This window comes from Cervus canadensis, chromosome 4, assembly GCF_019320065.1.
Source record: "Cervus canadensis isolate Bull #8, Minnesota chromosome 4, ASM1932006v1, whole genome shotgun sequence".
NCBI lineage: Eukaryota > Metazoa > Chordata > Mammalia > Artiodactyla > Cervidae > Cervus > Cervus canadensis.
In genome coordinates this window covers 103,215,141-103,236,778 of record NC_057389.1, presented here as the reverse complement: position 1 = coordinate 103,236,778, position 21,638 = coordinate 103,215,141, and the positions used below count along the sequence as shown (strand labels likewise).

Below are 21,638 nucleotides of genomic sequence, written 5' to 3'. Positions count from 1 at the left end.
AAACATCTTTTTCACCTAAAGTGAAAGAAAGTGAATGTGACTCAGTCATGTCCGATTCTTTGTGACCCCATGGTCTATACAGTTCATGGAATTCTCCAGGCCAGAATACTGGAGTGGGTAGCCTTTCTCTTCTCCAGGGGGTTCTTCGCAACCCAGGGTTTGAACCCAGGTCTCCCGCATTGCTGGTGGATTCTTTACCAGCTGAGCCACAAGGGAAGCCCAAAAATTTCCCCCTAAAATCACCATCATTTTTACCAAATATAACCAAATTAACACTTGTTTGTAATATAGATCTGGTCTCAATAAACTTGGCCTGATGATTTACATAACCATAATTGATCACAGACTTCTTTGCTTTGCTGAGACTTTTATAGTCTCAGACTGAACTTTTAAAATAAAACCTTTCAGGGCTAGGGAAAGGTTATGGAAGGCTTATCACAGATTTTGCCTAACAGATCTAAGTAAATTCCTCCCTTCTCAAGGTCTCCAAAATTCCTTGAGATTTCTGTTCCTGTTAGATACCCTTCTTAACCTAGCTAATAATGTTACTGGAGACTAAGTGCTTCCAATCTCTGGAGGGTTCAGACAGAGAGAAAAGATAAATGTTTCAATTTGTTCATAAAATATAATTTTACCAAATTACTGTCATAATTAGTTTGAGGGGAAGGTTTCTTCTTCTTCTTACAGCTGGAAAGTGAAGTCGCTCAGTCGTGTGGGACTCTTTGTGACCCCATGGACTGTAGTCCACCAGGCTCCTCCGTCCATGGGATTTTCCAGGCGAGAATACTGGAGTGGGTTGCCATTTCCTTCTCCAGGAGATCTTCCCCACCCAGGGATTGAACCCGGGTCTCCCGCATTGTAGGCAGACGCTTTACTGTCTGAACCACCAGGAAAGATAACAGCTGGAAAACACAGATTTAAATCAGTACTTTTTCAGATAGAAACCAACACAGTTATAAGCATATTCACCAGTTCATTCAGTCATTTTGTTAACCTTTTGAAGTCATCAAGTTTTCCATCAGAATCCTTACCCAGTTCAGAAACCGGTATTTATCCAGAAGTCCTGTCTATAAATCTTCCTGAAGTGAAAGCATTTTTGCAAAACTTGGTTAGTGCTATGACAATATCTTGAGATAGTAATTAGAATTATGCCTGATAACATCTTACCCAAACATATCAGAATTTTAGGAACACCATACAGTTTCTAGGATATCTATATTAGTAACATTTATCATAGAATATAATCTGAGACATTACTCACTTGACAATACTCCCCATGTAATTCTGTATACAAAATGAACCTAATTAGTGTAATATCTCTCTTTGGGATGTTTCAGGGGCCCTCTGAAGCATTCCAAAATTAGCTAGAGATCTTCTTCGTTAGAATGATTTAGGAAGTTTTGTCAACAAATATCAAAAAGGTTTAGAACACTCAGTCAGATAAGATTATAGGTCATTGTGAAACAACAATTATTCACTTGGCCGAAGTATGTGGATGTGAGATGTGAAGAGATGTAAAGAAAGCTGAGTGCCCGAAGAATTGATGCTTTTGAACTGTGGTGTTGGAGAAGACTCTGGAGAGTCCCTTGGACTGCAAAGAGATCCAACCAGTCCATCCTAAAGGAAATCAGTCCTGAATATTCATTGGAAGGACTGATGATGAAGCTGAAACTCCAATACTTTGGCCACCTGATGTGAAGAATTGACTCATTTGAAAAGACCCTGATGCTGGGAAAGACTGAAGGCAGGAGGTGAAGGGGACGACAGAGGATGAGATGGCTGGATGGTGTCACCGACTCAATGGTCATGAGTTTGAGTAAACTCTGGGAGTTGGTGATGGACAGTGAGGCCTGGCGTGGGTTCGCCAAGAGTCGGACACGACTGAGCGACAGAACTGAACTGAACTAGCCAAAGTAACAATAAAGGATTTCAGAACAGATCATTTAAGAGATAAAGAAACTTAAATCTATTATGAAAGGCAGTTCAATATCTGAAGATAAGATTCTTAACAGAGAGAAAAGCTAAATTTAACTTTTTGCACCAGCATACTTTATTTAAAAGATAAATTTAATTAACTTTATTTTAAACTTAGTCCTAACCATGTACAAAACTCTTTCCTCATGGTTCACTTTTCACAAGCCTTATCATTTTCTGTACCCATTACTGTGTTCTTCTATCCTAAAAAGCCATCAATAAGTCAGGCTTACTTTCTTTTCCCTTCACAAAATGCAATTCCATTTGAAGAAGGAATTCATAGGGCCTGGACTCCATCTCAGGCCTGTCTGTGCTGATCGTGCTCGGCCACCTCTCCAGTGGACTCTGAACTCTCTGCTTAGTGCCTGTGGGAACAACAATGGAAGGATAAGACCCCCTCCGGACAGGGGAACCTTGAAGATCATATCCAGGTTACTCATCACCTAAGAGAAAACAGACACTAATCACCCCTGCCTCCGGACACTGTCAGAATGTAAGCACAGGCCTATCAGTTATTAACTATTTGGAATGTAACTGTGGGCTTATTGATTATTGACTGTTTGAACACATAACACGTGAATGATGGGGTTATTGTAGTTGTATTTACCCTTCCTTTGTTTATGTAAGTCTCAAGGGAATTGGGGTGGTGGGTTTGGACACGTACACATGGGGTATAAAAGATTTTCACAAGTGCTGGACGGGGTCCTTGGCTAAGAGGAGACTCTGCCTTGGGCCCGTCGGTGTAATAAACTGCACTCCACTATCTGCATTGTCCTTCTGAGTGAGTTTGTTTCCCGGAAAGCGTGGCTATAACACATTCCTCATACCTTCTTTACTGAAAACACACTTCCTACTTCCTTTAAGTAACCAAGAACTGACTTTATATTAGCACTTTATACATCGGTGAGCATAAATACCAGTGATAATTTCTAAAACCTTTGCTTTCTTAGAGAGAACATTTAGGATGACAACAAACACCATTCATTGAAAATCCCAAATCTTTTTAGTTTCTCTGTGAGAGGAAATTAGTGTTCTGTAGTAAATGTTTCAAAGTCTTATTTTATTTGGAAATGACTTAGCTATTCAATAGAGTTCCAACACTTAGTTTAGCACAACCTTTAGAAGTTCAAGTTATCTCTACTTGGAGAGGCTGTTTTTGTTTTTGTTTTTTTTTATGTCAAGATCCTTTATTCCTTTTTGTTAAAACCGGTCACAACACTAAGCTTCTGGCCCATCCTGCTGATACACAAGCCACAAACACTTGCTCAGCAATTGAAGCCTTTAGTAGCATGTTTGAAAAGTGAATAAAAATCCATATAAAACAAATATTCAAATAGTTTCCATAGGAACACAGATAAGTGTGACCCCATCTCCCAGTCTTCCACATTGGTACACCTGTGCCAACCCTACTCACATAGACATCTCAGAACTAGCAGTAATTAAGTTAAATGGTCCCCCCCAAACCCTTAAATCAAGCTAAACTCGCAGTTAACAGCTATAAGAGTGGTATCTACACGTTAATACGCGTGGAAGCGCAGGCTGCCGAGTGCCTCTTCATGCCGCTCTCCTGGGCACAGGACACGGGCAGGGGACCGACGTCTGGCTCCTCCACTCCAGGCGGGAAGTCCTGGGTCCGGATCTGCTGCATCAGTTGCCACGTTGGCCCTGACATCACGTAGTAGATGGTGGGTCTCTGGAATCCATTGAAAGTAGAAGCAGCAGCGACAGTGTAAGCACCCATGTTCTCAAAGAGCATCCAATCGCCCACATGCATCTCGGGCAGGTTACAGAGCTCAACAATGCGGTCCAGGCCGTCACAGGTGGGTCCCCAGATGCTGCATGAATAATACTTCTCGTCTGGTTTGGGTCTCTTCTGCAGAAGAGGCTTCACGTGTGCATGATCGTAAAGGATGCAGTTGAATGAACCATATACTCCATCATTCACGTAATACATAAATGTCCGTTCACTTGACTCCTCTTCATCATCAGAGCCCATCTGTTCCTTTAATACAAGTTTTTTGGCAATAATATTAACTGCGAGTGTGAAAGCTGATGCAACATAGTATCTGCCTGGCTCAGCTATGATTCTCACTCCAGAGTCTGATGGAAAATACTTGTCCAATGCTGGGTTGATTACACTGATGATCTCTTCAAATTTAAGCTTTACATCCTCAGATCCAGGAAAGCCACCACCAATATCAAGCAGATACATGTTGAAACCAATCTCAGCGCCCATGTCAAAGACACAGCGGGCATCAGAGATGGCCTGCACAAAGGTCTCAGGATCAGTACAGCCACTTCCCACGGAAGCTGACACCAATGACATCAATATCTAGCTCTTTCGCCCGTTCCAAAAGAAGCCTGCTGGTTTTAAGTGTGGCACCAAATTTGACACTGAGGCGACAGACTGCTTTGGAATCATCAGTGGCGATACGCAAAACCAACTTGGCCTTTGGATGTGCCCTGGCAACTTTCATCAGCTCGACTTCACTATCAAAAGTCATCATCTGGACTCCGTTATTGGCAGCGTACTTAATCTGAGACACTTGTTTACACGGATTTGCATAGATAATCCTCTCTGGGGGCACCCCAAGACTCTGCACCAATTGTATTTCAGTCTTGCTGGCACAGTCAAATCCTGTCCCAATGGCAGCGAGTGTCTTCACTATGGTTCTGCTATCATTGCATTTGACTGCATAAAAGGGGGTGACCCGAGGAAGAGCTTTCAACCATCTCAGATGTTTCTTCAGAATGTCTCCCAGGTCCGCAACATAGAAGGCATCCTTATCATCAGAAGAAGAAACTTCATTAATTTTTTGGTCCAGAATGTCCTTGGCAGTAAAGCCTTCATCCAAGAAATGGCAGTCAAACTCTTCATTACTAAAGCTGTTCATGGTTTCTTGATGTCTTTTTGAGACACAACAAAATAGAAAACTTAAGAGATGGAATTTAAAGGGATTATGCCCACTTTTCACAAAGGCAATTTTCCAGGAATTCCAAGTCCACTGAAGATGTGTGTGCTCTCTGTGCAGCAGTGGAAATGTTTGATAAACACACAATCTGCTGTCCACCTCAGAGCGCAGGGGCGCGGGGGGCCGACCCCATGGAGACAACACGCCGCCGCCGAGCGCTGCAGGACCCGCCGGCCGCCCCGCCGCCCCCGTCAGCCGCTCGCCCGGCCGCCCGCCGCCTCGCTCCCTCCCGCGGAGGACCGCCGGCCCGAGGTGGCGCCGGAGCGCTGGCAGAGGGGCGGCGGCGGCGGAGGCTGAGGGGGAACTGACCTGGAGAGGCTATTTTAAACAGACATTCCTAAAGCTTAATTATTCTTAATAGAGTTTATCTAAAGGCTCATATCTCATTTACATTTTTTAGAAGTTTCTTCACTTGAGGTAATTTCCTTGCTGACAAACTTGTAACAGATATAATATTTAACTTGTATTAAACCTAGATACAATGAAAATATTCTGCTTAATGTTAATTACTCTTAGACATGTCTACATTAGGTAGATCAACAGACAAAGATTAATATCAAGTATTTAATACTGAATATTTCCCAGTTCACCTGAACCTGAAATTCATTTAGGTTAATTTCTCTTGTATTTAGAATTGTTTGCTTTGTAAGCACTCACTTCTTTCTTTTAGGCCAATTAGATTAGAGCTCATTTACAATTCTCTGAGTGGCTGATGAGAAGGTCACAGGGTGCTTGTCATAGGGATTAACATCATCCATCCTTTCCCACCAGTAGGTCTGGGGAGTAAACGCTAATGGTCCTCAGTACTAAACATCTTCCATTTGGTTGGTGGGGCTTTCTCATTGGGAGAAGGACATGGCAACCCACTCCAGTGTTCTTGCCTGCAGAATCCCAGGGACAGAGGAGCCTGGTGGGATATACGGTCTATGGGGTCACAGAGTTGGAAAGGACTGAAGCGACTTAGCAGCAGCAGCAGCTTTTTCATTTGGAGCCTGTGCAGGCAGGGGGCAGCCCAGGCTTTTGGTTTAGGTGTTGGTTTCAGTTTCCTTTATCGTTTTCCCGGAAAAAACGGTGGGTCGCTTTTGCCAAATTCTGGCCTGGGGCTTTCTGGATTGGATGCTGGCCAGCAAGACCTTGTGAGAGGGGAGTGGGGCTCCCTGGGACACCCCATAGGGCATGGGCGTTTTCATCTGTAAAAAACAACTCAGGAATGTGTATTAGATACTATTATCTCCATATTTCATAAAGGAGCTAAAACAGAAGATATGGGGGAGGAGTCGCCCTGGGAAGGCCGCTTGGAGTCCTGTTCGGTTCAGAGGGTTGATGTGGAGTCCCGAGGAGGTAGAGGCAGATGCTGTCAGTTAAGAGCAAGTTCCTGCCTGGAGCCAGGACAAGGGCCTGGGTGGTTGTTTGCTGTCTGGTGCGTCCCCTGGTGGCCATGGAGGACAACTGCAGTCTGAGTAGTGTTGGAGGTCCCGCTCTTCTCCCGTCTCCCTGCAGGATCTGGTCGGTCCTCTGACACCCTCCACGGCTCTTGATGGTCCGCTCGGCAGGGGACAGAGACGCTAAGTGAAGCCCTCAAGGTCACCAGGAGATCCCTGAGTTCAAAATCCAGTCTCCTCAGTCAGACACAACACTGCCCCAGTCACCACTGACTTCTCAGCCTTCATTTCTCCCAGTTGGCGACCTGAGGCCAAAAAAACGCCCTCTGCCTCGTGCGTTTGTGGTACAGACGGACACAGAGCTGGCGTGCACCGGGTGCCCAGTAAGTGCAATTGTCTCCCTCAGATCCAGGTGGGAGAAGGGCCAGGACTTGACATGGGGTGTCCCAGGGAGCCCCACTCCCCTCTCACAGGATCTTACTGGCCAGCATCCAACCCAGAGCGCCCAAGGCCACAACTTGGCAAAAGCAGCTCACCATTTTTTCCCGGGAAAAGGAAAAAGGAAACCGAAACCTAAACTGAAAGCCGGGCTTCCCTCTGCCTGCACGGGCTCCATTCAAGTGTCTCCAAGTCAGAGGAAACTCCTGGAGCTTCTCTTTGGTCGGCACCGCTCTTATGCTAATCAGGGGGCAGGCCTAGCCTATAAAGGTCCCAGCGGTTCAGGATGGCACTACTTCTGTTCTCTGCAGACCAGTGCCCACGGACACCGAGGAGGACATGAGCGAGTCCGTGATGCTCAACAAGGAAAAGGACATGAGTGACTCTGTGAAGGCCACAGACAAGGAAAAGGACGCGAGTGAGTCAGCGCGGTGTGGCCGCAAGCTGTGGCTGGCGTTCCCGCTGCTCCTGGTGGTGGCGGGGCTGCTTGCGCCCCTGATCTACTTCGCTGTCAGGGCCAACAGCGAGGCCTGCCTGGATGGCCTCCGAGCACAGACAGAGTGTCAGGGGCTCAACCAACACCTGCAGCGCCAGCTACACCAGGCCCAGGAAGTCTTACACGAGAAGGAAGCCGAAGCTGCCACCTACAACCAGACTGTGGTAAGACATTGTGGAGATCGAGATAGACCTTGAAACTGTGTCCCTTTGTAACTACCAGGGTTTGGGAACCTCCAAACTCTCTCTGGGGTGCTGGTGTGTGTAGGGGGGAGCCTTAAAACTCCCATTATGGGTGTCAGTATCCCTTTAGGGTATGAAGGATCTCTAAACTCTGGTGCTTGAATGGGGAGAGCTAGAAACTCCCTTTGGGCCAATCTTGGGGAGCAGAAATCCCCTCTAGGGGCTGGGACGAGGACCTCCCCAGCTCTTTCAACTACATCCTGAGAGCCTTCGAAATTTTCACTTCTGTTCTAACATCGTGGACCTCTAACTCAGGCTTTGAAATCATCACCCCCACTTCCCACCCCCAGACCCTTCTTTCTGGTTATAGAAGGAACTCTTAATCTTATTGGGCTATATATAGCCCAGGGCAGCTAGAAATTTCTCCTAGAGTCTGGGCATGGGGACCCTCCAAATTCTCTTCTGGGGGGCCTTCAAAACTCCCACTTTGAGGTTCACGCTCTTATGGGTGTGCCAGGAAGGTGGGAGGTTCTGCCCATTTTTCATGGTAGAAGAGTGAGGGTCAGGGGGAGGGTTGGGAGGGAAATGAAGGGGGTGTGCATCTGAGCGCCTCTGATCCCGGGGCTCAGGGAGGGGTCCAGCACCCAGGCACAGGAGTCCAGGTTCTGACCCTCCCCTCTGACCCAGGTGACCCTGAGGGACTCTCTGAAGAAGGAGCAGGCACGAGTGGAGGAGCTTCAGGGTGAGAAAAGCAGATGACCCGGGTTCCGCGGAGTGGGCTAGGTGGACAGGACAGGGCAGGTGTTGAAAGGGAGTCGGGAGGGAGGGTCCCAGGGCTGTGATCAGGCATGAGGAAGGGGGCCCAGATTCCATTTGGGGTGGGGGAGCCGGGAGCCGAGTTTCCCTGCTGGGGATGAATGATCACCGCGCTCAGTCCCGTGAGGTCCCGGCTGCGTGTCAGGTGGCTTAGCGAGGTCACTGTGTCGAGGCCCCTGAATCTGTACCCTATTCCGCAAACAGGAGAGTTGGCGACCTTGAACCAACAGCTGCAGGACGCTTGGGAGAGACTGAGGTGCGAGACCACGCCCCGGCCACGCCCCTTTCACTCCACCCCCAGACTCCCGAGTCCCTTCTGCTCAGAAAAACTCCCGATGCTCAGGGGACTAAGTTTAAGTCCAGCCTCGTCCCATCTGTCACACATCCCTGGGGTGGCCGCTGCTCACTCTCCTGCCCAGAGACTTGGTGGGAGAGGAGTGCAGATTCTTAGGGGAGAAACCTTGAGCGGCCCGGCAGCTGCCTGAGTGGCCCTGATCTCTACTCCAGAAGACAGAGTGAGACGTCCAGAAACAACGCGTCCAGCTGCTCGAGCTTCCTATTCGTTGTGATCGCGGTCTTGGTCGTCAGCGCTCTGCTAACATGAGATCCCAGAAAGCCGGCCGGTAGGATTGGGCAGCTCCTGGGAGAAGAAAGCTCGAAGGTGCCGGGAGCTGGGGCTGGGTCAGGGTCTGGGGAGGTGGCCTGCCGTCGGGGCAGAGGGCAGAGCACCGGGAAGTGGAGTCTGGGGATGGAGGGAGGGCTCAGTGTGTTGGCAGGGGCTCTAGAGTCTGCTGGGGCTGGGGGCGGAGCCCGGGATCCGTCTGCCTCTGACTCCCTATTCTGCTCTCTTTAGGCCACAAGCAGGACTGGGCCGACTCCAGCTCGGATTCCGGGGTTGAGGCTTCCGGACCTGGCCAGTCCTGACACGACCACATGGCAACAGATTGTAAGGACGATGGGGTAGCCTAAGGGGCCCAAGCCAGGGCAGTCCTGAAAGGATGCATTGAGTGGGAAAGTAACAGAGCTGGCCCAAGGCCGCCCACAGCTAGGGATGGCACGCGAGTCAGGTTGCAGCACCTCCATCTTGCTGACAACTGCTCTTAGAAAGTCACTTTCCTCTTGGGTCTTTGGACTCGAAATGTAAACCTCCCTTTTGGGGGGAAAACTGGACTCTCAAGTGTTGCAACATTACTGTGTGACCTCCCAAAGCATCTGAGGCCTGCCCTGCAGACAAAGGTGGACATCCATTGACATCCACAGCCAGCCTTTCCTGCTCTAGAATGTTCCTCAAGATCTCTGGGGTTCCAGCAGGCACCACCCACTGCATCCCCAGCCCTCTTCTCTGCGGACAGCATCTGAAGGACCCTCGTCAGTGCTCCCTGCCTGCAGTTTTCTCCCCTCATCTCCTGGCTTCTCTCATCTCATTCCCATTTCATCTTCTGATGACAGTGGTTCCACGAGGAAACCGAGGCTGTGACGAGGGCCACTTTGTCCTGGCTCCCAATCCCCTCCGGCAGGAAGGGCAGGGCTGGGACTCAAAACGTGGGTGTGCAGACTCGGGACAGATCTGTGTCTCCTGGTCCTGCCACCTCCGTCCCCCAAGCTCCTATTCATCCGGCAGTACCAGGCTCTGGGAGCCCCTCGCCCAAGGGTTTCTCTGCTTCTCAAAATGAAGTCCCCGAGGAGTTCTCAGATGATTCAGTAGTTCAGATTCCAGGCTCCCGTGGCCTGGGTTCAATCCCTGGTCTAGGAACTGGTATCCCATAAGCTGGGAGACATGACCAATAAAAAGGAAAGAAAGCTCTCCCTGAGTGTACCCCCTGCTCCTAAAATAGTGGATGATGGTGGCCTTCGTTAACAGAGCCCCTTATAAGCGTATGTTCTCTACGTGACTGCAAAGAATGTCCCAGAATGCTTTAGTGGAATGAAGCTTGTCAAAAATGAGAAAGAGCCAAAGTTGGAACAGTTTGAGTGACAAAATTAATATCATCACATGTAAAATAAATATCCATGAGTTCACAGAAATATAAACACATGACTGGTTAAAACAATAAATGAAAGAGAGGAGAAAAATCTCCCAGGCGGAAGAATATTAAATAACATACACAAATATCTCGCCCTCAAGAGGATGACGTGTGGCTTCCCATGGCGTTGGTGGGCTATGAATCGTCACCTCTTTGCAGAAGGCACAGGTGGAAGGGAGGAAGGAGGTCGCTTTATGGTGCAGACACCCGACGGACACCACCTCAGCCAGGGGGCCATGATCAACATCACAGGCTAAGGCAGGAGATAGTACGTGCCATGGACACACGTATGTGATGAGAAAGGCAATTTCCCTCTCCTGTCCTTCTCGCCAAAGCCCAGTCCAACCATGAGAAAAACACCAGACAAATCCCAACCGAGGACCACCCTACAGAACACCTGACTCTAAACTCTCAAGGTCGTCAAGACCAAGGAATCCAGAGAATCTGCCTGACCCAGGGGAGCCTAAAGAGGCATCAGGACTAAGGGTCCCATGAGGATCCGGGGGCAGAGAGGGGACATTAGGGGAAAGCTGAGGAGATCGGAATAATGCATGGACTTCAGTTAATACTGTTATCAGTCAGTATTGGTTCATACATTGCAACACAGGTACCTTATAGATGAATGACCAAAGTAGGGGAAATGGGGTGTGGGGTTGATGGAAAGTTTCTGGACTATTTTTGCTGAATTTGTGCAAACCAAATAAAATGAGTCTTTAAAAAATAATGAAGATTGGGACATCCGTGTGGTCTGGTGGTTAAGGCACCTCACTTCCACTGCAGGGGACATGGGTTAGATCTGTTGTCAGGGAACTAAGATCCCACATTCCGAAAGGCACAGCCAAAAATGGATAGAAAAAGATAGACTGGGACTTCCCGAGTGATCCAGTGGGTAAGACTCCATGCTCCCAATGCAGGGGGGCCGGATTTGGCCCTGATCAGGAAACTAGATCCCACAGGCAGCCAATAAGATTCCGTGTGTCCAAACAAAGATTCAGTTTGCCACGAATAAGACCTGGCACAGCCAATTATATATATACATAATGTTTTAAAGCATAAATTCACAAGAATATGCATTACCTTTTCCAATCGAAATCTTAGAGGGAAACTCAGAAACTTTCTGTCTCCAGGGCTGAGACTAGAATAAGGTGAATACAGCCCTTTTTGGTTGCATAATGTGGAAGGGCACAGAAAAGTTCTCTTACATTCATCCCCGTTTTACAGCTATGGAAACTAAGGCTAGGATGAAATCACTTGCCCAGGTCTGGCAGGGAGGCAGGGCTGGGCACACACAATCTTGACCCCTGCCTGAAATCATGGTCCTAAGCTGACCCTGAAGTTCAAAATTCAGCCCAGTGGAGCTCCGATATCAGCTTTGCCAAGGGCCCTGTCTACACCTGGAGTCCTAGCCTGGGAGGGAGGCCCTACTCAGGGGACACACAGGCTCCATGTCAGTCTCCACAGCAAGTCCATCCCTGATCCCTGCTCATTTGGCTGCTGAGTGGCTTGAATGGAGTTGGGCGGTGGGGTTAGGAAATTGTCATTGTTCAGTCACTAGGTGGTGTCCCTCCCTTTGCAACCCCATGGACTGCAGCTTGCCAGGCTCCTCTGTCTTCCACTATCTCCCAGAGTTTGCTCAAATTCATGTCCACTGAGTCGGTGATGCATCTAACCAACTCATCCTCTTTTTCCAATCGAAATCTTTATGGTGCATAAAGCACTACTTGCTTTAATTTAATCCGCCTTCTCCTCTTGCCTTCAATCATTCTCAGCCTCAGGGTCTTTCCAATGAGTTGGCTCTTCCAATCAGGTGGCCAACGTATTGGAGCTTCAGCATCAGTCCTTCCAATGAATATTCAGGGTTGGCTTCCTCTAGGATTGACTGGTTTGATCTCCTTGCTGTCCAAGGATCCCTCAAGGGTCTTCTCCAGCACCTCAATTCGACAGCCTCGATTCTTCAGTGCTCAGCCTTCTTTATGGTCCAACTCTCCCATCCACACGTGACTACTGAAAAGACCATAGTTGTAAACATATGGAATTCTGTTGGAAATGTGATGTGTCTGCTTTTTAATATCCTGCCTAGGTTTGTCAGAGCTTTTCTTCCAAGGAGCAAACATCTTTTAATTTGATGTCTGTAGTCACCATCCCCAGTGACTTTGGAAACCAAGAAAAGAAAATCTGTCACATGCTTTTTCTGATTTTATTTTCCGTGAAGTGATGGGACCAGATGCCTTGATCTTAGTTTTATGAATCTTGCGTTTCAAGCCAGCTTTTTCATTCTCCTCTTTCATCTTCATCTAGAGGCTCTTTAGTTCCTCTTCCCTTTCTGCATTAGAGTGGTGTCCTCTGCATGTGTGAAGTTGTTGCTGTTTCTCCTGCTAATCTTGATCCAGCTGGCCATCATCCAGGCCAGCATCTCACATGTGGTACTCAGCGTAAAGTTAAATAGGCAGGTGACGACACACAGCCATGCCTCACTCCTTTCTCAGTTTTGAGCCAGTCGGTGGTTCCAGGTCCAATTCTACATTTGCTTTGTGACCCGTATACAGGTTCCTCAGGAGACAGGCAAGGTGGTCGTGTACTCTCATCTCTTTCAGAATTTTCCACACTTTGTTGTGATCCACACAGTCAAAGCCTTTAGCATAGTCAATGAAGTAAAAGTAGATTTTTTTCTGGAACTCCCTTGCTTTCTCCACAATCCAAGAATGTTGGCCATTTGACCTCTGGTTCCTCTGCCTTTTTGAAACCCACCTCATACAATGCATGTTCTTGGTTCATGTACTGCTAAAGCCTAGCCTGAAGAATTTTGAGCAAAACCTTGCTAGCATCTGAAATGAGCACAATTGTATGGTAGTTTGAACATTCTTTGGCATTGCCATTCTTTCAGATTGCAATGAAAACTGACCTCTTCCAGCTTTGAGTATCACAAACCTGCTGACATATTGAGAGCAGCACTTTAACAGCATCATCTTTTTGGATTTGAAATAGATCAGGTGGAACTCCATCACCTCCACTAGCTTTGCTTATAGCAATGCTTCCTAAGGCCCACTTAACTTCACACTGCAGGATGTTCGGCTCTAGGTGAGTGCCATCGGCATCATGCTTATCTAGGTCACACAGACCCATCTTATAGAGTTTTTCTGCATATTCTCGCCACCTTTTCTTCATCGTGTCTATTTCTCTTAGCTTCTTGCTGATTCTGCCCTTCACTGAGCCCATCTTCCCATGAAATGTTCCAATTTTTTAGAAGAATTCTCTAGTTTTTCCCATTCGACTGTTTTTCTCTATTTCTTTGGATTCTTCCTGAAAAAGGCCTTCTCATGTCTCCTTGGTTTTCTCTGAAACTCTGCATTCAGTTGGGTTTATCTTTCCCTTCTCCCTTGCCTTTCACTTTCCGTCTTTTCCCACCTATTTGTCAGACCTCCTCAGGCAACCCTGGTGCCTCGGACAGTAAAATCTGCCTGCAATGCAGGGGACCTGGGTTAGATCCATGGGTTGTAAAGAGCCCCTGAAGGAGGGCATGGCCACCCACTCCAGTATTCCTGCCTGGAGAATCCCCATGCACAGAGGAGCCTGGCAGGCTAGAGTCCATGAGGTCACAAAGAGTCAGACATGACCAAGTCACTAAGCACCGACAGCCACTTTGCTTCGGGCACTTTTTTGGCTCCGGAAAGGTTTTGGTCACTGACTCCTCTGCATTGTTATAAACCTCTGTCCATAGTTCTTCAGGCGCTCTGTCTACCAGATCTAATCCTTTGAATCTATTCATCACCTCCACTGTAAGGGATTGGATTTAGGTCAGACCTGAAGGGCCTAGTGGTTTTCCACTACTTGCTTTAATTTAAGCCTGAATTTTTCAATCAGGAGTCATGATCTGAGCCACAGTCAGCTCCAGGTCTTATTTTTGCTGACTGTATAGAGCTTCTCCATCTTTGGGGGCAAAGAGCATAGTCTGATGTCAGATAGACTGTCTGGTGATGTCCACGTGTAGACTCATCTCTGGAGTTGTTGGAGTGGGTCTTCGCCTTGAGCAGTGTAACTAGGCAGAGGGGTGTCGTCCTGAGGACCGGGGTCCCTGGATTTGGCCCACGTGCCATCTGATCCAGCGGACCGCAAACCCTGCAAATGTCTGAGCCCCCAGAATCTGGGTAGTGGTGGGCTGTCGTTAAAGAAGCCACTGGACAATTGCATAGCTGCCTTCCAGAAGTCACTTCCTGCAACAGGAAGTGGGTAATCAGGCCAGTCTCCAGCTGGAAGTTCTGGTCCCCTTGGTCACATGGAAGGGAGATCAGTGCGGCCTGAGTTCCCTGGAATGTCACGCACCCCCTTTGGAGGTCTCTCCTTAGACACCCCCCGCCCAGGTCCTTTGGGTTCAAAGTGTCCCTAATGGATCTGACTTTCTTTCCTCTAAACGTACTCCTCACTCCTGGGCCTTATTTCCACGTTTCCCACCAGTCCTTCTGCCCTGAGTCACATGCCCAGCCACACCTCCACTGAGAGCCCACTGGATGCCAAAGCACTTTACTCAAAACTCCTCATTGGCCCTTCCTGACGAGGCCGCTCCTCTAATGGCCCCAAGTTACAGATGAGGGAAGTGAGGTTCTGTTAACAGAAGTCCATGTGCCTGACACACAGTGAGGACAAACATACAAAAATTATGGAGTTTGTAAGAGAGAAAGTTTTATTGCTGGGCCTTGCAAGAAGGCAGGTAGCTTATGCCCCCAAAGAATCCTGAACCCGCCAAAGGTTTCTGAAAAGCATTTTCAAAGCCCAGGGGAGAGGCGAGTGGATGCAGGGCATTGGACGATTCTCTGAGTGACTGATAGTGAGGTCACAGGGACTAACATCCTTTTCAACCAGTAGGTCTGGGGGCTACATGCTCATGATCCTCAAGCAGTTAACATCTTCCATTTGGTGTGTGTGGCTGGGGTAGGAGGAAGGGAGGTGGCATTTTCACACCTGTAAAAACAATTCAGGAACGTGTATTAGATACTATTATCTCCATACTTCATAAAGGAGCTAAAACAGAAGATATGGGGGAAGATCCTGCCCTGGGAAGGTCCCTAAAGGCAATGTTCGGTTACTGTTCAGAGGGTTTATGTGTAGTCTCCCAGGAGGTAGAGGCAGATGCTGACAGTTAAGACCAAGTTCCAGCCTGGAGCCAGGACAAGGGCCTGGGTGGTTGTTTGCTGTCTGGTGCGTCCCCTGGTGGCCATGGAGGACAACTGCAGTCTGAGTAGTGTTGGAGGTCCCGCTCTTCTCCCGTCTCCCTGCAGGATCTGGTCGGTCCTCTGACACCCTCCACGACTCTTGATGGTCCGCTCGGCAGGGGACAGAGACACTAAGTGAAGCCCTCAAGGTCACCAGGAGATCCCTTAATTCAAAACCCAGTCTCCTCAGTCAGATACAATCCTGCCTCCAGTCACCACCACCTCTAGCCTTCATTTCTCCCAGGTGGGGACTTGGGGCCCAAAAACTGCCCTCTGCCTCGTGCGTTTGTGGTACAGACGGACACAGAGCTGGCGTGCACCGGGTGCCCAGTAAGTGCAATTGTCTCCCTCAGATCCAGGTGGGAGAAGGGCCAGGACTTGACATGGGGTGTCCCAGGGAGCCCCACTCCCCTCTCTCAGGATCTTCCTGGCCAGCATCCAACCCAGAAAGTCCAAGGTCAGAATTTGGCAAAAGCAACTCACTGTTTTTTCCCAGAAAAAGGAAACGGAAACCTAAACCGAAAGCCTGGCTTCCCTCTGCCTGCACGGGCTCCATTCAAGTGTCTCCAAATCAGAGATCCTGGAGCTTCCCATTGGTCAGCACCGCTATTATGCTAATCAGGGGGCAGGCCTAGCCTATAAAGGTCCCAGCGGTTCAGGATGGCACTACTTCTGTTCTCTGCAGACCAGTGCCCACGGACACCGAGGAGGACATGAGCGAGTCCGTGATGCTCAACAAAGAAAACGACATGAGCGAGTCCGTGATGGCCACAGATAAGGAAAAGGACGCGAGTGAGTCAGCGCGGTGTGGCCGCAAGCTGCCGCTGTGGCTGGGGCTCCTGCTGCTCCTGGTGGTGGCGGGGCTGCTTGCGCCCCTGATCTACTTCGCTGTCAGGGCCAACAGCGAGGCCTGCCTGGATGGCCTCCGAGCACAGACAGAGTGTCAGGGGCTCAACCAACACCTGCAGCGCCAGCTACACCAGGCTCAGGAAGTCTTACACCAGAAGGAAGCCGAAGCTGCCACCTGCGAACAGACGGTGATAAGACATTGCACCTCCTCGAGAGGGCCCCGAGCGTGGAGGTCTCTCCCAGGGTCTTCGTGGAGATCGAGATAGACCTTGAAACTGTGTCCTTTTGTCACTACCAGGGTTTGGGAACCTCCAAACTCTCTCTGGGGTGCTGGTGTGTGTAGGGGGGAGCCTTAAAACTCCCATTATGGGCGTCAGTATCCCTTTAGGGCATGAAGGATCTCTAAACTCTGGCGCTTGAATGGGGGCAGCTAGAAACACCCCTTGGGCCAATCTTGGGGAGCAGAAATCCCCTCCAGGGGCTCGACGAGGACCTCCCCAGCTCCTTCCACTGCCTCCTGAGAGCCTTCGAAATTTTCACTTCTGTTCTAACATGGAGGACCTTGAAACTCTCGTGGACCTCTAACTCGGGCTTTGAAATCATCACCCCCACTTCCCACCCCCAGACCCTTCTTTCTGGTTATAGAAGGAACTCCTAATCTTATTGGGCTATAGCCCAGGGCATCTAGAAACTTCTCCTAGAGTCGTGGCATTGGGACCCTCCAAATTCTCTTCTGGGGGGCCTTCAAAACTCCCACATTGAGGATCACACTCTTACCGGTGTCCCGGGAAGGTGGGAGGTTGTGTCCATTCTTCAAGGTGGGAGACTGAGGGGCAGGCAGAGGGTTGGAGGGGAAATGAAGGGGGTGTGCATCTGAGCGCCTCTGATCCCGGGGCTCAGGGAGGGGTCCAGCACCCAGGCACAGGAGTCCAGGTTCTGACCCTCCCCTCTGACCCAGGTGACCCTGAGGGACTCTCTGAAGAAGGAGCAGGCACGAGTGGAGGAGCTTCAGGGTGAGAAAAGCAGATGACCCGGGTTCCGCGGAGTGGGCTAGGTGGACAGGACAGGGCAGGTGTTGAAAGGGAGTCGGGAGGGAGGGTCCCAGGGCTGTGATCAGGCATGAGGAAGGGGGCCCAGATTCCATTTGGGGTGGGGGAGCCGGGAGCCGAGTTTCCCTGCTGGGGATGAATGATCACCGCGCTCAGTCCCGTGAGGTCCCGGCTGCGTGTCAGGTGGCTTAGCGAGGTCACTGTGTCGAGGCCCCTGAATCTGTACCCTATTCCGCAAACAGGAGAGTTGGCGACCCTGAACCAACAGCTGCAGGACGCTTGGGAGAGACTGAGGTGCGAGACCACGCCCCGGCCACGCCCCTTTCACTCCACCCCCAGACTCCCGAGTCCCTTCTGCTCAGAAAAACTCCCGATGCTCAGGGGACTAAGTTTAAGTCCAGCCTCGTCCCATCTGTCACACATCCCTGGGGTGGCCGCTGCTCACTCTCCTGCCCAGAGACTTGGTGGGAGAGGAGTGCAGATTCTTAGGGGAGAAACCTTGAGCGGCCCGGCAGCTGCCTGAGTGGCCCTGATCTCTACTCCAGAAGACAGAGTGAGACGTCCAGAAACAACGCGTCCAGCTGCTGGAGCTTCCTATTCGTTGTGATCGCGGTCTTGGTCGTCAGCGCTCTGCTAACATGAGATCCCAGAAAGCCGGCCGGTAGGATTGGGCAGCTCCTGGGAGAAGAAAGCTCGAAGGTGCCGGGAGCTGGGGCTGGGTCAGGGTCTGGGGAGGTGGCCTGCCGTCGGGGCAGAGGGCAGAGCACCGGGAAGTGGAGTCTGGGGATGGAGGGAGGGCTCAGTGTGTTGGCAGGGGCTCTAGAGTCTGCTGGGGCTGGGGGCGGAGCCCGGGATCCGTCTGCCTCTGACTCCCTATTCTGCTCTCTTTAGGCCACAAGCAGGACTGGGCCGACTCCAGCTCGGATTCCCGGGTTGAGGCTTCCGGACCTGGCCAGTCCTGACACGACCACATGGCAACAGATTGTAAGGACGATGGGGTAGCCTAAGGGGCCCAAGCCAGGGAAGTCCTGAAAGGATGCATTGAGTGGGAAAGTAACAGAGCTGGCCCAAGGCCGCCCACAGCTAGGGATGGCACGCGAGTCAGGTTGCAGCACCTCCATCTTGCTGACAACTGCTCTTAGAAAGTCACTTTCCTCTTGGGTCTTTGGACTTGAAATGTAAACCTCCCTTTAGGGGGAAAACTGGACTCTCAAGTGTTGCAGCATTACTGTGTGACCTCCCAAAGCATCTGAGGCCTGCCCTGCAGACAAAGGTGGACATCTATTGACATCCACAGCCAGCCTTTCCTGCTCTAGAATGTTCCTCAAGATCTCTAGGATTCCAGCAGGCACCACCCACTGCATCCCCAGCCCTCTTCTCTGCGGACAGCATCTGAAGGACCCTCGTCAGTGCTCCCTGCCTGCAGTTTTCTTCCCTCATCTCCTGGCTTCTCTCATCTCATTCCCATTTCAGCTTCTGATGACATGGTTCCACGAGGAAACCGAGGCTGTGACGAGGGCCACTTTGTCCTGGCTCCCAATCCCCTCCGGCAGGAAGGGCAGGGCTGGGATTCAAACGTGGGTGTACAGACTCGGGACAGATCTGTGTCTCCTGGTCCTGCCACCTCCGTCCCCCAAGCTCCTATTCATCCGGCAGTACCCAGCTCTGGGAGCCCCTCCCCCTAAAGGTTTCTCTGCTTCTCAAAATGAAGTCCTCGAGGAGTTCTCAGATGACTCAGTGGTTCAGATTCCAGGCTCCCGTGGCCTGGGTTCAATCCCTGGTCTAGGAACTGGTATCCCATAAGCTGGGAGACATGACCAATAAAAAGGAAAGAAAGCTCTCCCTGAGTGTACCCCCTGCTCCTAAAATAGTGGATGATGGTGGCCTTCGTTAACAGAGCCCCTTATAAGCGTATGTTCTCTACGTGACTGCAAAGAATGTCCCAGAATGCTTTAGTGGAATGAAGCTTGTCAAAAATGAGAAAGAGCCAAAGTTGGAACAGTTTGAGTGACAAAATTAATATCATCACATGTAAAATAAATATCCATAAGTTCACAGAAATATAAATACATGACTGGTTAAAACAATAAATGAAAGAGAGGAGAAAAATCTCCCAGGCGGAAGAATATTAAATAACATACACAAATATCTCGCCCTCAAGAGGATGACGTGTGGCTTCCCATGGCGTTGGTGGACTACAAATCGTCACCTCTTTGCAGAAGGCACAGGTGGAAGGGAGGAAGGAGGTCGCTTTATGGTGCAGACACCCGACGGACACCACCTCAGCCAGGGGGCCATGATCAACATCACAGGCTAAGGCAGGGGATAGTACGTGCCATGGACACACGTATGTGATGAGAAAGGCAATTTCCCTCTCCGGTCCTTCTTGCCAAAGCCCAGTCCAACCATGAGAAAAACACCAGACAAATCCCAACCGAGGACCACCCTACAGAACACCTGACTCTAAACTCTCAAGGTCGTCAAGACCAAGAAAGCTCGAGAATCTGCCTGACCAAAGGGAGCCTAAAGAGGCATCAGGACTAAGGGTCCCATGAGGATCCGGGGGCAGAGAGGGGACATTAGGGGAAAGCTGAGGAGATCGGAATAATGCATGGACTTCAGTTAATACTGTTATCAGTCAGTATTGGTTCATACATTGCAACACAGGTACCTTATAGATGAATGACCAAAGTAGGGGAAATGGGGTGTGGGGTTGATGGAAAGTTTCTGGACTATTTTTGCTGAATTTGTGCAAACCAAATAAAATGAGTCTTTAAAAAATAACAAAGGTTGGGACATCCGTGTGGTCTGGTGGTTAAGGCACCTCACTTCCACTGCAGGGGACATGGGTTAGATCTGTTGTCAGGGAACTAAGATCCCACATTCCGAAAGGCACAGCCAGAAATGGAAAGAAAAAGATAGATTGGGACTTCCCGAGTGATCCAGTGGGTAAGACTCCATGCTCCCAATGCAGGGGGGCCTGATTTGGCCCTGATCAGGAAACTAGATCCCACAGGCAGCCAATAAGATTCCGTGTGTCCAAACAAAGATTCAGTTTGCCACGAATAAGACCTGGCACAGCCAATTATATATATACATAATGTTTTAAAGCATAAATTCAGAAGATATGCATTACTTTTTCCAATCGAAATCTTAGAGGGAAACTCAGAAACTTTCTGTTTCCAGGGCTGAGACTAGAATAAGGTGAATACAGCCCTTTTTGGTTGCATAATGTGGAAGGGCACAGAAAAGTTCTCTTACATTCATCCCCGATTTACAGCTATGGAAACTAAGGCTAGGATGAAATCACTTGCCCAGGTCTGGCAGGGAGGCAGGGCTGGGCACACACAATCTTGACCCCTGCCTGAAATCATGGTCCTAAGCTGACCCTGAAGTTCAAAATTCAGCCCAGTGGAGCTCCGATATCAGCTTTGCCAAGGGCCCTGTCTACACCTGGAGTCCTAGCCTGGGAGGGAGGCCCTACTCAGGGGACACACAGGCTCCATGTCAGTCTCCACAGCAAGTCCATCCCTGATCCCTGCTCATTTGGCTGCTGAGTGGCTTGAATGGAGTTGGGCGGTGGGGTTAGGAAATTGTCATTGTTCAGTCACTAGGTGGTGTCCCTCCCTTTGCAACCCCATGGACTGCAGCTTGCCAGGCTCCTCTGTCTTCCACTATCTCCCAGAGTTTGCTCAAATTCATGTCCACTGAGTCCGTGATGCATCTAACCAACTCATCCTCTTTTTCCAATCGAAATCTTTATGGTGCATAAAGCACTACTTGCTTTAATTTAATCCGCCTTCTCCTCTTGCCTTCAATCATTCTCAGCCTCAGGGTCTTTCCAATGAGTTGGCTCTTCCAATCAGGTGGCCAACGTATTGGAGCTTCAGCATCAGTCCTTCCAATGAATATTCAGGGTTGGCTTCCTCTAGGATTGACTGGTTTGATCTCCTTGCTCTCCAAGCATCTCTCAAGGGTCTTCTCCAGCACCTCAATTCGACAGCATCGATTCTTCAGTGCTCAGCCTTCTTTATGGTCCAACTCTCCCATCCACACGTGACTACTGAAAAGACCATAGTTGTAAACATATGGAATTCTGTTGGAAATGTGATGTGTCTGCTTTTTAATATCCTGCCTAGGTTTGTCAGAGCTTTTCTTCCAAGGAGCAAACATCTTTTAATTTGATGTCTGTAGTCACCATCCCCAGTGACTTTGGAAACCAAGAAAAGAAAATCTGTCACATGCTTTT

At 49.5% G+C, this 21,638-nt stretch overlaps 1 protein-coding gene and 1 pseudogene across 6 annotated transcripts; one reads left to right on the top strand and one right to left on the bottom strand.

Annotated features, from left to right (window-relative positions):
* Positions 1-3,139: 3,139 nt before the first annotated feature.
* On the bottom strand, positions 3,140-5,258 carry LOC122440709 (annotated as a pseudogene). The gene has a single exon (XR_006269147.1). The product of XR_006269147.1 is annotated as an ornithine decarboxylase-like (transcript).
* Positions 5,259-6,943: 1,685 nt separating this feature from the next.
* On the top strand, positions 6,944-20,163 carry LOC122440708 (bone marrow stromal antigen 2-like). 5 transcript variants are annotated; one of them, XR_006269145.1, is made up of 6 exons: positions 6,949-7,141; positions 16,205-16,531; positions 17,299-17,353; positions 17,632-17,683; positions 17,935-18,088; positions 18,281-20,163. XR_006269145.1 is itself a non-coding variant. In XM_043467266.1 (6 exons), exons 1-5 carry the CDS (start codon positions 7,106-7,108, stop codon positions 18,029-18,031), a joined length of 567 nt encoding a protein of 188 aa, XP_043323201.1. In that variant the 5' UTR covers positions 6,954-7,105; the 3' UTR covers positions 18,032-18,050; positions 18,281-20,163. The 5 variants fall into 5 exon arrangements, 3 of the variants coding, with proteins under 3 accessions (XP_043323200.1, XP_043323201.1, XP_043323202.1); XM_043467266.1 differs by having other exon boundaries at positions 6,954-7,141; positions 17,935-18,050; XR_006269146.1 differs by lacking the exons at positions 16,205-16,531; positions 17,299-17,353; positions 17,632-17,683; positions 17,935-18,088; positions 18,281-20,163 and adding exons at positions 8,132-8,186; positions 8,465-8,516; positions 8,768-8,921; positions 9,114-9,430 and having other exon boundaries at positions 6,963-7,426.
* Positions 20,164-21,638: the final 1,475 nt, after the last annotated feature.

Bases quoted from the DNA above. Each gene is read 5' to 3' on its own strand.
- LOC122440708 (XM_043467265.1), top strand. From the start codon at position 7,106: ATGAGCGAGTCCGTGATGCTCAACAAGGAAAAGGAC. The intron at 16,532-17,298 runs ATAAGACATTGC...CCTCTGACCCAG, and splicing joins CCACCTGCGAACAGACGGTG to GTGACCCTGAGGGACTCTCT. The intron at 17,354-17,631 runs GTGAGAAAAGCA...TTCCGCAAACAG, and splicing joins ACGAGTGGAGGAGCTTCAGG to GAGAGTTGGCGACCCTGAAC.